Below are 14,049 nucleotides of genomic sequence, written 5' to 3' on the forward strand. Positions count from 1 at the left end.
TATTGTCTAAATATAAAATATTTAGTAGTATAAAGCTCTCCTCCAAGGCTGTGCCAGTGAGGATTTTGTGTTGTGTAAATCCCAATAGTACTGAGAGGTTACTTGTCTCATAATTTTCTGCACCTACACAATTACAGGGTCATGGAAAAACAACAAATAATGTAAAATTCAAAGTAACAGTGAGGTTATAAGAACAAGTGTTTAGAAATAGATAAATATTTTCTGTAAGTCACAATCGGATTGTAAGTAGGTATATTACGCAGAGGTCATTTATTCTAGTTAAGAGCCTTTCAATTCCATATCTTGTAGCATTAAAGGTCACTCCTCTAATGGAAGCTTTAACGTAACAACAACTGATGTATGTAACTTTAGATTACTCACTGTGTTCTCTTCTAATACAATTTGGTTCTTATCCATTGTTTCTCTGTTTGTTCTTAGGCCCACTACAGAGGTCAGAAGCAGAGGAAGGCGTTTAGAGATCGCTTGCAGTACCTGAATGATCACAATGATGAAGTAGTGAAGGTACTTTTTTTTTATTTTATTTTTTATTGTGGTTTGTGCTGCTTTTTACATACATGAAAATGAAGCTACTGTATTTTGATTTATTGTGGCAAATAATATACATGTTGTGTAACTATTGAGTGAGTTATTATTTGCCATTTCATTCCAGATCCAGTCCTACACTCGAATGTATCAAGCCAGGAAACGCTACAAAGAGCGATTAAAGTACTTCCGCGATCATGTAAGAGCCTTGAACCTGTTACAATGTATCTGAAGTGTATTGCTCTGGATCATAGAGAATGCAGAACTAACAACATGTCTTCATTGTCCGCAGATTAATGATATTGTAAAAATCCAAGCTTTTATCCGCGCCAATAAAGCACGAGATGACTACAAAACCCTGAGTGAGTACAGTATAGCTGTTGAAATGTGGTGTTTTTCTGCATAGGTGAATGACTCTTCTAGTTGTAACACCTACCTGCTTGTCAGATACTCTAAGAAACAGTCTTAAACTTTCTTTTCTTGTTGCTGAGTGGTTAAAAGAGATCAACATCTAGGGCCTGATTCCTTAAGGATCTTAAATGAAGAGGTATCTTATTTAAGTCTCCTGGACAAAACCATGTTACAATGCAAGGGGTGCAAACTAGTTTTCTGTTTTGCACATAAGTTAAATACTGACTGTTTTTTCATGTAGCACACAAATACTTGATAGCTTATTTGTACACTGAAATTTAAAGTAGATATTTGTGTGCTACATGAAAAAACAGTCAGTATTTAACTTATGGGCAAAACAGAAAACTAGTTTGCACCCCTTGCATTGTAACATGGTTTTGTCCAGGAAAGTGAAATAAGATACCTCTTAATTTAAGCTCCTTAATGAATCAGGCCCCTAATGAGGAATTAGTAAGTACTCTTGTCATGGGGAGGGCCAAAACTGTTTAAGAAAGTATTAGCTTTTATATCCGTATATACATGTACGAAAAAGAAAATTAGAAAATGTCTTGTAGCTCAACAATGTTTTATTAATGTATCAATATTTATAGACCACATCAGATGTCTTCAGACTACTACTGGGGTACTCTGGGTACACCTATAATGAAGGTATAGGATCACTCAAACGCCAGTTCTGTGCACATCTGCCTGGATTTGTGTCCGGAAGTATGACTAGAACATGTTACATTGGCAATAGGTTGAACAGTATATGTATTATTTATTCTCACCGACTTAGTTCCCTGACCTTGGTGATGATCACTGACTTCTATACTATCATGTATACATCCATCTCATACAAAAAGGAGATTGCTCTGCAGAGCTTACCCCACATCTGTAAAACAATATTATGGGAGAAGCAGATAGTAGCTGCATTGATTTTCTTGTGTTAGATGTTGTGTGGTGATGCCCAGCATGATTAATGTACAGCAGTGTTGAATAATGTGTAGCATATGTCATTTCACTTTTTGCCTTTGGCTGTTGCTCCTCCCACTCATCAAATCTATGTGCACTTCTCCCAGTTAATGCTGAAAACCCACCTATGGCAGTGGTCCGCAAATTTGTTCACCTTCTGGACCAGAGTGACCAGGACTTCCAGGAAGAATTGGAAGTCATGAAGCTGAGAGAGGAGGTAGTGACACTCCTGAGGTCTAACCAGCAGCTGGAGAATGACCTCAACCTTATGGATATCAAGATTGGGCTACTCGTGAAAAATAAAATTACATTGCAGGTACATTAACAAAATTATTATACATGTTTAATGGAATTGCTGCTATTACCAGCCCTGCTGCTAAAGCCAGCGCCGGTCTTTGCAAAAGCTGGGACCTGTGCTATATCCATTGTGGGGAGAATTTCTTTCTCTCTTCGATAGATAAGTGTTTCCTTTCACCTTCTCCCTGATTCTCTATCCTCTCCCACTCTCTCTCCGCTTCTCTCTCCATCTGGTTATGTTTCTTCTACAAAAGAACACATGATGATTAAGCTGCCACTTTGCATGTTTTTTCTATTACAGTGGGTCCCTTGTATTACCATAATACCAGCAGAACCAACCAAAAGTGGCCCCGATTACATATTGCCTGTGAAATGTAATACCAATAAGCATGTATAATACACGCTAGAAACCCCTGTCATCACTGTAGAGAAACCTTTAAGTGAGGATAGCACAGAATTGCTGTTAAGAGAAAAGTACAAGAGCAAATGTATTTAATAAAATGATGAGGTTCATTTTATATTTTATTTATAATGAACAAACACAGTAACCCAAATATGAAGCTCATTTCCTCATTCATAACTTGGCTGGGGATTACTACGTACATTTATAAAAAAGCGTTCTCGGGTACAATTTGTGGAATGTTGCTATATATTTACTTTTACTTTCGTTTTGATGTGAAAGAATGAATGAAATTTAGGGTGAGACCCAGCGTGGGCCTAAACATTCTGCTGCCGATGGCTCCATAAACATTTCAATAGTTTCTACTGTAAAATATAATTATTGTTAGATTAGTCATTATTATCTACCAGCAAGGTAGAAAACGCATTCTTAAAAAAAATAAAAAAATTGATGCCTGACGCACCTTAATTTGCACAATTATAGACACACTTTTTTTCTTGCAGGATGTCGTCTCCCATAGTAAGAAGTTAACCAAGAAGAACAAGGAGCAGCTCTCTGACATGATGATGTTAAACAAACAGAAGGGAGGGTTGAAAGCTCTGAGCAAGGAGAAGAGGGAGAAGCTGGAGGCTTACCAGCATCTCTTCTATTTGTTACAGGTAATTGAGTGGTGAATGAATAGGTGTTTTGGCATCCAAGGCAAAGAAATCAACTGCTACCTGGTCTTGGCATGACCTCATAACCGTGGTGGAAGTCGGGTGGTATGCCAAACCGCCCCTTTCCCTACTACCTTCATTCTAAAAGTATTCCATTCACTTCCATTTTTCATACCACCACTTCTAAATTTCCACTTCGACCACTGCCTCAAATAATTTTATAGGTGTGTGCGTTGGAACAGGCAGAAAGGTATTTGAGCAAGCAGTGACCAACAGCAGGAGAAACCAGTGTGTTTCCGGTGCTTCAAATTTGCACTACTATGATTACTTTCAACATAGGTGGCTGCATATACTCTTCCCCAGATTGGGAGTGTGGCATTGGGCTGTGACATCGCTCCCAGCTCCTCAATGTCAAATTACATTGAGAAGCAACAGTCGACAGCTTCACAGGTAAGAAGCTGACATCTGCTTGTCCTCTGTGTCAGCGGAATGGGGGGGCCGTGGAGGCGTTACAAATACTGGGTGGGTCAGCACATATGGCACTCTGTTCTTCAAAAGGGCTACGCATTATATGTGCACAATCACATGCAGATGCACATTCCCTAATGTTTTGGACAAGGAAAGAAAAAAAGAATGGTGTTTAATGAAGATGCACTGCGACTTTCAAGTTTCGTAGGAAGTATGAACTATGTACCATATATCACTCATAAAACTTAACCTTTATTATAGCTTATTAAAATAACAAAAAGTAGCGAAATATAAAGTGATTATAGTGCAATAAGTGAATGTGAAATAAAAATAGCTGGAAGTTCTCTTTATCCAGAGGAGTGCCTAATAAAGTAACTATATGAGTGATCCATATGATAGTGGATTTCTTATAGCTTTCTATTCCCTCCTTAACTTGGGGGTCCCCCTTGCAAAATATAATTATCTCAAGGAATAACAGATCTTATTAATAAAAAGAGACCAATCCAAAATAAACAGATCAATGGCACAGCATAGTTTCATCTACAATAGGCAGAGTCGATTTAGTATACACAGTTCATGCTGATGGTGCAGCACAAATGTTATTTGAAGCAGTGACACATATACTTGCTGTAATAAAAGTATATCTATGTAGTTATACTGTATCCACTCAGTCTAGTCTAATGAGATCAGGAGCGTAAATAATATTGGCTAATGGAGTTAAAACTCCCTCCACTTTCCCTAATGTGTCAGAACCCCCGACTTCACTGTCCTCATGTTATAGCATCCAAGAACTATAGTGTTAACTTCAGCAGCTGAGTGAGCCATTAGCTGCTGGACATTGTCAATGCACTACAAGACCCCTTCACACAATCCTTAATTACCAGCTGCTTAGGATTGCTGAATGTACAAGTGACTTTCTTAAGCCAAGTTATTGGATTTAAACTAGTTTCTTATTAAGTCTTACCCAATAGCTAAGGTGAATCCATTGCCCACTTAGAATTTGGTGTACAAAATTTTAGAAGTCGTGTTCATTTGGAAAGATACATTTTAGTTGACAACCTTTTTTTTATTTTTTGCAGACTAATCCAACCTATCTGGCAAAACTTATCTTTCAAATGCCTCAAAATAAATCCACCAAATTCATGGACTCTGTAATTTTTACTCTCTATAATTATGCATCCAATCAAAGAGAAGAATATCTGCTATTGCGTCTCTTCAAAACAGCTCTTCAAGAGGAGATAAAGTAAGTGCCTATATGGATATAACTTAATTTTTCCTAAACTGTTTTTTTGGGTGGTACACAGCGGCCAGCGAATCTGAATATAAACTTCACCAACACTGTCTTACTATATGTATTCTTTTTTAAAAAACTTATTGCTGTGCCAACATATTTGCCGTTCATCCACAGGTTACCTAATGCTGAGATGGTCTGTCTTTTAAAGTTACATCCCATATGAAACTAAACCTCTTATAAACTGACCTTTTCAGAGTAATCCGACAAACCAGAAAGTTATCTTTTTACGAGAGTATGGTTGAAAAGTTTGTACTTTAAACCCTGATATATGTTTCACTTTTCTTACATTTTTCTTTTCTAGATCTAAGGTGGATATGATTCAGGAGATAGTCACCGGTAACCCTACTGTAATAAAGATGGTGGTGAGCTTTAACCGTGGGGCTCGTGGCCAAAATGCTTTAAGGCAGATCTTGTCCCCCGTAGTGAAAGAGATCATGGATGACAAGTCCCTCAATATCAAAACTGACCCTGTAGATATCTACAAATCTTGGGTCAACCAGATGGAGTCTCAGACTGGAGAAGCAAGGTGAGAGACTTCACAGCTCATGGTGCTATGTGTGTATATAAGGCACATTTTGTTTCTGTAGCTTGTTAGAATAGTTAACAGGATGTACCACCCACTCTCCTCATCGACGTCAGGATCAATTCTAGCTTCACAGGACCAACCTATTTAAAGCGCACTAAATAAATAATGGCGGGTGGGGGAATGGTTCGTATACATAATGCAGAAATAAACCCACAACCAGTGCTAGACAGCCTGGGCAGGTTTCCATTAGGTTCCCCCCTATAGTGGAAACCAGCACCATGTTTTGCAGCCTAGGGAAATAAAAACATTGTGTACCCCTTCCAGAGGCTATCACACTCTCACAAGGCGAACTTCTTATTTCAGTCTCCTGGACAAAACCATGTTACAATGCAAGGGGTGCAAATTAGGATTTTGTTTTGCACATAAGTTAAATACTGACTTTTTTTTCATGTAGCACACAAATACTTGATAGCTTATTTGTACAATGAAATTTAAAGTTGATATTTGTGTGCTACATGAAAAAACAGTCAGTATTTAACTTATGTGCAAAACAGAATACTAATTTGCACCCTTTCCATTGTAACATGGTTTTGTCCAGGAGACTGAAATAAGAAGTTTCTCAAGTTAAGATCCTTAATGAATTAGGCCCAAGGTTCTTAATCTATTGTAGTCCAAATGGAAAAAACTTATTTTCTTTCTTGATCTATCATAGTCCAAAAATCCCCATAAAAGTTACCTACTCACTAACGGTGACTGCCACAATATAATCAAAGTCAGGGTTCTCTGGCGGCCAATAATTAGCATATTCATATGCTGGCTGCTTATGATTGGAGACTCCCAAATATGATTATTTAGCGGTAGTCATTTGTAGTGTTCAGGTTTTACTTAAAACAGCGCTGACCCTGCAAAATCAGCACCTTGGGTTTGCTTTTTTTCAGTTTTCAGCGGGCAATGGAATTTCTGGGGCTTCATATGAGGGCTGGTGTAAATTCTAAAAAGTTGGTAATTAAACAAGAAGATTGATGGTTTAGTACTGATATACTTTCTTCTCTTTACAGCAAACTGCCATATGATGTGACACCAGAACAAGCAATGACACATGAGGAGGTGAGGAACAGGCTGGATGCTTCCATCAAAAACATGAGGACAGTAACAGACAAGTTCCTCTCTGCCATCATCAGTTCAACTGATAAGATCCCGTGAGTATACTTTCTGGACAGAGGTTTGGTGTGTTGCTAAATAAAGTCTAGTTTGAGATGCTGGCTTACACTCTCTGATCGCCAACTAATTTCTCCATCACAAATACAGAGACCTTTCCCCCTTTCAAGCAATATGTATCTCTGCTATATGGCATGTTGCCTGATACTCTATTTTTATCACAGGAGCATCACAAAAAAAGAGAGAAATGGGATAAGGGAGAGCAAAAAGCTCCACTTCTACTAAGATTAAGGAAACAGAGCATAAGTTATACTACAAATTATAGCTAAGTAAAATGTTCCCCACTTCTGACCCCAGATATTGAAGACACTGCAGCCACAGGGGTTCTCTCCTTCATATATGGTGTGCATGCCCTATACTCACGCCATTGACTCCATGTTGGAGATTCATGTTTAGAAAAACCTGTGTACCTTACTTTTGTGCTAACGTCCCCATTTCCCCACTCCCCTCTCCAGAACATCTCCAAACACTCCCAGAAACTAGTGTCCCTGTCACATGTTCTGACAGCTGGAAAGTGCCTCATTGCTAAGAACTGGAAGAACCATCAACATTTTCCAGTATCATCTCTTAAAAGCTTTACTAGGCACATTGCCTCCATGGAGAAAATTACATACTTTCATCATGACAATGGTCATGTATCTGGGCATGTCTGGCCTCCCTGGGTCTTTAAGGAAATTCAAACCCACCATCATCTCCAGAAAAGTTGATGGGAACATAGTCCTCCTCATGTGAAGCCAAAAGGGAGTACAGTATAGTTTATAGTGTATCCTCTAGATTATTCTAAATGTATCAAAAGTCACAGAGGGGTTTCATGCCCACATAAGACACAGAACTGCAAGATGACTTGAGCTATCCTTTAGTCTATATTGGGGAGCATGGTATTTCTTATAATGAAGTTTGGTAATGTTCATTTCTCATTCATCCAGTCTGGGGGACACTGCTTACCATGGAGCTGTGGAGGGAGCTTGGGGAGTTGGCACCTAACTAGTTAACTTTTAGTACTGCCGACAGACCCCTCCCCTCTACAATCCCCCTGCCCCTTCTTGTTCAGTTTTTTTTAGGTGCCCGTAGAGTTGGGCAGTGTTTTTTTAGTACTTAGTGTAATTTTATATACTTTTATTTTATTCTTTCATTTTTAACTATATTTTTTTGCAGGTAGCAGCGCTGGAGTGTGTTCTACTATAGAGAACACACTCACAGCAGAGCAGCGCAGGCACTCCCCTGTCAGATGAGAGCCAGCGGCTCTCACTGACAGGGACAGGAGGAATGGGTGTCTGAATTGGGAGTGACAAGCGGTCTCATGGACCGCTGTCACTCCTGGAGCTTCCCCGATAACCGGCGCTGCCACTGCAGGCATAGAGCGCCGGTTATCGGATGTTTCATATGGCGGCGGCCATCTTGGATTTAGGTGGCTAAGGAGAAGGGGGCTATACCTGGATCCCTCCTCATGCATAGGAAGGGGCATCAGGTATTATCCGCTGCGGAGACCTCCCCTTGAGGTCTCCACTACTCTGCTACAAAAATACATTTTATTTTTTACTCGGCCAGAGTCGCTGCAGAAGCAGCATTACTGAAGGGGGGGAGTTAACACATAGAGCTCTCCCTCCTTCCTGAGAGAGAGATGGTTTGTCCCAGCCTTCTGGCGCCAAGGAGAAGCCCGGGAAGAGAGAACAGATCTGAGGGAGCAGGCACCAGGATACTGCTGTTGGACTTCTCCCCTGTTTGGCCTATGGGCTAAGTATCTGATTTATTTAAACACATTTTCTGTATTGCTGTGTACAAGTGGGCTAGTAGGGATTATATTATAGTTCTCCTACCTGCTTAAATATTATTTTGTGTTTAAAATATTACAAGTACAACTTTTATATCTTGATTAGTTGATTCTTGTAGTTCACACTTTTCTCTCCACACATTTATATCTCTCTCTCTCTACTCAGCTAAATTTTTCAATTTAAGTCTGTGTGTTTGGTGTGCCTTCCTTTATTAAGAAATGTCAGATAAGGGAAAGGGCCCTATGGCAAAATATTTCACATGTTCAAAATGTCATGTAAAATTACCTTGTGGGTAGAAGGACCCATTGGCGCTCTGCTCTGTTTGTGAAGTAGGGGTCCCCCCTGCACAAACCCAACAGGTTTCAGTCCCACTGACGGAGGAACCGGCCTGGGTGGCCTCCCTGACACAGTCGTTTTCCTCTTTAGCACGGATGGTTTCTCAATCCAATCAATAGTGGTCTAGTGTGGCAACTTCGGTGGCTAATAATCCTAGTACACCGTTGGGCCTCCCTGCTTCCTCTGGTTCTAGTGGAACGTCTATACCAGGACCTTCCTCATTACAGACGGACCAAGCCCCTGTTCCCACAGAGCCGCCATGGTCCGCAGCTTTTATAAAGGGTTTGGATAAACTGAACCAGTTACTCGAATCTCCAAACATTCCACCTGCTAGAAGAAAGAGGCCTAGATCTGATAATACCCTTATGGTCCTTTCAGATTCTGAGGCGTTTTCAGAGGAAGAGGGGGAAATTAATTCTGATCCTGACCAGGTTCTACCATTGGGACAGGAAAAAAGCGCTAAAAGCCAATTTATTAACGCCTTGGTTTTAGCTTTAAGACAAGCGTTGGACCTCCCAGAACCGGAGGATCCGACTCCTAGAGACAGAAATCTTTTTAAGAAAGCCAAAAGAAGGGCTAGCCGTTTTCCCCCTTCCATAGAACTTAAAGATATTGCAGAAGGGGCCTGGAAACAGCCTGAGAAAAGGTTCACTGTTCCCAAAAGGTTCTCTTCCTTGTATCCATTGCAGAAAGAGGATGTGGTTCGCTGGGGGAGTATTCCAAAAATGGATATTCCTATAGCCCGATTGGCCAAGCACACTTTACTCCCAACCCCAGGTTATGCATCTCTGCAGGATGTCAATGACCGCAGAGTGGAATCCCAGCTGAAATCTATATTTGCGGCTGCGGGTTCTTTCTTTAGGCCCACATTTGCTTCAGCTTGGGTTGCAAGAGCCATGGAAGCATGGGCAGACCAGCTGGCAGAGGCTTTACCGGACTCTGATTTATTTCCCCTGGCTTTGCATTTGAAGGAGGCATCGGGGTACCTGTATGAAGCAGCCCAGAACACAGCGGCTGTATCCTCTTCTATTCAGGCTGCATCTATCTCAGCAAGAAGAACGTTATGGCTAAAATCCTGGGAAGGAGATGCGGAATCAAAAAAAAGTCTGTGGGAATTATTCCTTTTTCAGCAGCAGGTTTGTTCGGCCCAGAATTGGATACCCTGATCTCACAGGCAACCGGTGGCAAAAGCACTTCTTTGCCAGTATTCCCTAGCAGAAGCCGGAACCCTTGGGTCAGCTCCTTTCGTCAGCCCTTTCGGGGGACCTCCTTTTCTAAAGGACAGTCCTTTAGAGGCATACAGCCCAATTCCCGAGGCTCCTCTGCCAGGGGGAGATCCTCGTTTGCAGCTAGGCGCCAGGCCTCCAAGAGCCAGGAGAAGCCTGCGTTCTGACGACCACTCTGTTCCGCAGGGGGCGCCAGTGGGGGGACGTCTGTCTTTGTTTCAGGAACAGTGGGCAGTCCTCCCAAGATCCTTGGATTCGGGGTATTATATCAGAGGGGTACAGGATAGACCTGTTGTGCCCGGCTCCACATCGTTTCTTCCAAACTCCGCTCCCCCGAGATCCATCAAGAAGGCAGGCTATACAGGATTGTGTCGCCTCTCTTCTTTCTCAAAAAGTTATCTGCAGGTTTCCAGATTACCAGAAAAGACAGGGATTTTATTCAAACTTGTTTCTGGTCAAGAAGCCGGACGGCTCCTTTCGTCCCATCCTAAACTTAAAGGGCCTCAATGTGCACTTAACGGTGGACAAATTTCGTATATGGAGTCCCTAAGGTCGGTGATAAACGGCTTAGAGAAGGATCAGTTTATGGCGTCCATAGACATAAAAGACGCATACCTCCACATTCCCATATGGATCCACCATCAGTCTCTCCTAAGATTCTCGGTGGGATCCTTCCACTATCAGTTTTGGGCCCTCCCCTTCGGCCTCTCAACAGCGCCAAGGGTTTTCACAAAGGTCATGTCAGTTATGGCAGCATGTCTTCACCTTCAGGGAGTTCAGGTTGTGCCTTATTTGGACGATTTGCTCATCAAATCCTCCTCAGAGAATTGCTTACGTCATCACTTGTCCCTCACCTTGGCGGTTCTCGAGGGCCACGGATGGCTGATCAATTTAAAGAAATCCCATGTGGTTCCGTGTCAACGCATGGTTTTCCTAGGCCTCATCATGGACACCAGCCAGCAAAAGGTGTTCTTGCCTGTCGAGAAGATCGGTTCAATTCAAAGCATAACATCGCAGATCTTGTCTTCTCCCAGCTCCTCAATGCACTTGTGCATGCGGCTGCTGGGAAAGATGGTGGCCTCCTTCGAGACCATCTCATTTGGTCGAGCTCATTCTCAATGTTTTCAGTGGGATCTGTTGACAAAATGGTCAGGATCCCACCTACGCTTAGATCTCCAAAGGATCTCTCTATCCCCGAGGACGAGAGAATCACTCCAGTGGTGGCTGATTCAGGATCACATGACGGTGGGCAGGTCCTTCGCTCCATGGTCATGGATCATAGCCACGACAGACGCCAGCCTGAAAGGTTGGGGGGCGGTAATCCTGCACCTCTGGCTCCAGGGCCTTTGGTCGGTTCAGGAATCGGCCCTATCGATAAACGTGCTGGAATTAAAGGCTATTCTTTTGGCCCTCAGGGGAGGCCAGTCCCTCCTCCAGGGCCACCCTGTCAGAGTCCAGTCCCACAATGCCACGGCCGTGGCATATGTCAACAGACAGGGAGGAACCAGGAGTGCAGCTGCAATGAAAATTGCAACTCAAATCTTGATTTGGGCAGAACAACATGTTCCAGCAATATCAGCAGTATTCATTCCAGGAATAAGAAATTGGGAGGCCGACTACCTAAGTCGAAATCAGATGATGCCAGGGGAGTTGTCACTCCATCCGGAAGTGTTCCAGTCTCTGGCTCAGAGGTGGGGTCTTCCGGATATAGATCTCATGGCCTCCAGACACAACAGAAAGGTTCACAGGTTTTGCGCAAGGGCAAGAGACCCCTTAGCGGTGGCAGTGGACGTAATGACGATGTCATGGGACTTCAGGTTGGGATACCTGTTCCCTCCGATTCCCATGCTTCCTCACGTGCTCAGACGAGTAAAACAAGGAGGTCTGCCAGTAATTCTAATAGCTCCCTTATGGCCGCGCCGAGTCTGGTACGCGGACATACTCTCTATGGCAGAAGGACCGGGGTTTCGTCTTCCATCTCGAGACGACCTTCTTCTGCAGGGTCCCTTCCGTTACCAGAATTTACCTCCGCTCAGTTTAACGGCATGGCTGTTGAAGCCAGCCTCTCTGGAGGGCTAGAGGTTTTTCCTCCAGCGTGGTGAACACTATGATGCGGGCCAGAAAGCCAGTCTCGGCTCGCATCTATCAACGGATTTGGAAAGCCTATATCAGATGGCGTGAAAAAAGGACATGCCACACGTCCTCCTTTCGTCTCCCTCGTTTATTGGCTTTTCTTCAAGATGGCCTGGAAGCAGGGCTTCGTTTAGGTTCCCTAAAAGTTCAGGTATCGGCACTCTCAGTCTTTTTTCACCTGAAATTAGCGAATTTGCCAGATATTAGGACTTTCCTTCAGGGAGTCTTGCATATTCAGCCTCCCTATGTTCCGCCTACAGCACTGTGGGATCTCAACCTGGTGCTGGACATGCTTAAAGGGCCTCCCTTTGAGCCATTACTTGTGACAGATTTGAAGTGGTTGACCTGGAAGGTCCTCTTTCTTCTGGCTATTGCATCTGCGTGTAGGGTTTCAGAATTAGGTGCTCTGTCTTGCCGGGAACCATATCTAGTTTTCCACGAAGACAGAGCGGTGATAAGAACCCTCTCTTCCTGCGTTCCTAAAGTAGTTTCGGCTTTCCATCTGAACCAGGAAATTGTAGTTCCGGTCTTTTCTCCCTCTTCCCATTCGGATTCAGAGTCTATGGAAAAGTTAGATGTGGTTAGGGCTCTCCACATTTATGTCAAGAGAACTTCTCAAGTGAGGCGTACTGATTCCTTGTTTGTTCTTTATGATGCTAATAAGAGAGTCTGGCCAGCCTCAAAACAGTCCATTGCAAGATGGATTACGGCTACCATTAAGCAGGCTTACATATTGGCTAACCGTCCGGTGCCAGAGAGACTTACGGCCCATTCCACCAGATCGGTAGGGGCGTCATGGGCAGCGAGAAATGGGGCTTCTGCAGACCAGCTTTGCAGGGCAGTCACCTGGTCCTCTGTCCACACCTTTACAAAGTTTTACCAGTTTAATGTATTTGCTTCTGCAGATGCAAATTTCGCTCGTAGTGCTTTGCGAGCGGGGTTTTCAGAGTAGTCCCACCCTTAGGGGGCTGCTTTAGAACGTCCCCATGGTAAGCAGTGTCCCCCAGACTGGATGAAAGAGAAAAGAGGATTTATGTACTTACGTTAAATCCGTTTCTCTGATTCCGTCTGGGGGACACTGCGATCCCTCCCTTCTGCTTTTCTTCTGTGTGCTTTTGTTTGACTGCCCTTTTCTCCTTGGGCTTTTTAATTAACTGAACAAGAGGGGGCGGGGGGATTGTAGAGGGGAGGGGTCTGTCGGCAGTACTAAAAGTTAACTAGTTAGGTGCCAACTCCCCAAGCTCCCTCCACAATCCCATGGTAAGCAGTGTCCCCCAGACGGAATCAGAGAAACGGATTTAACGTAAGTACATAAATCCTCTTTTTGCTAAATAAGGTCATGGCATCAAAGTTTATCACTAAAGTTGCTATTGGTGAGTAATGATGTCGAAGCTCTCACCCATTATAGAAGTATAAACTATAGTCGCAGTTCACTACATTAACATTGTCCATTGCATTATATTGTAGTTGGCTCCTATTCACCCACCTTTATTTCTGTTATGTCTGACCCCCAGGTATGCCATGCGTTACATTGCAAAGGTCCTGAAAGATACACTTCATGAGAAGTTTCCTGATGCAGGAGAAGACGATTTGCTCAAGGTTAGTTTCTTGCAACATAGATATTAATTGACATACCTTACTAATAATAGTTATTGTTAAAGTGGATTTGCCACCGCGAGTTACAGGCACCACAATTTCTCTATAGATGGTATGTTGACTATGGCAATAGTTCCCCTTCATCATTGGTCATGTTAATAATGTTTGTTTCTAGATCTTGAACTTGGAGCTAAGTTTTTAAAAAATATTTTGATATGTTGT

The 14,049-nt window shown here is 42.8% G+C and overlaps 1 protein-coding gene across 1 annotated transcript in view; it reads left to right on the forward strand.

The window, feature by feature from the left end:
* The window catches only part of IQGAP1 (IQ motif containing GTPase activating protein 1), a 103,101-nt gene that overhangs the window by 72,451 nt on the left and 16,601 nt on the right, over positions 1-14,049 (forward strand). The window contains exons 20-28 of the mRNA XM_075207885.1: positions 439-522; positions 671-742; positions 836-905; positions 2,013-2,221; positions 3,106-3,261; positions 4,806-4,969; positions 5,322-5,546; positions 6,605-6,745; positions 13,746-13,830. Of these exons, the coding sequence (XP_075063986.1) occupies positions 439-522; positions 671-742; positions 836-905; positions 2,013-2,221; positions 3,106-3,261; positions 4,806-4,969; positions 5,322-5,546; positions 6,605-6,745; positions 13,746-13,830 (1,206 nt within the window). The remainder of the gene's footprint in view (positions 1-438; positions 523-670; positions 743-835; positions 906-2,012; positions 2,222-3,105; positions 3,262-4,805; positions 4,970-5,321; positions 5,547-6,604; positions 6,746-13,745; positions 13,831-14,049) is intronic.

The sequence above is a fragment of the Mixophyes fleayi genome, chromosome 4 (assembly GCF_038048845.1).
Source record: "Mixophyes fleayi isolate aMixFle1 chromosome 4, aMixFle1.hap1, whole genome shotgun sequence".
NCBI classification, from domain to species: Eukaryota; Metazoa; Chordata; class Amphibia; order Anura; family Limnodynastidae; genus Mixophyes; species Mixophyes fleayi.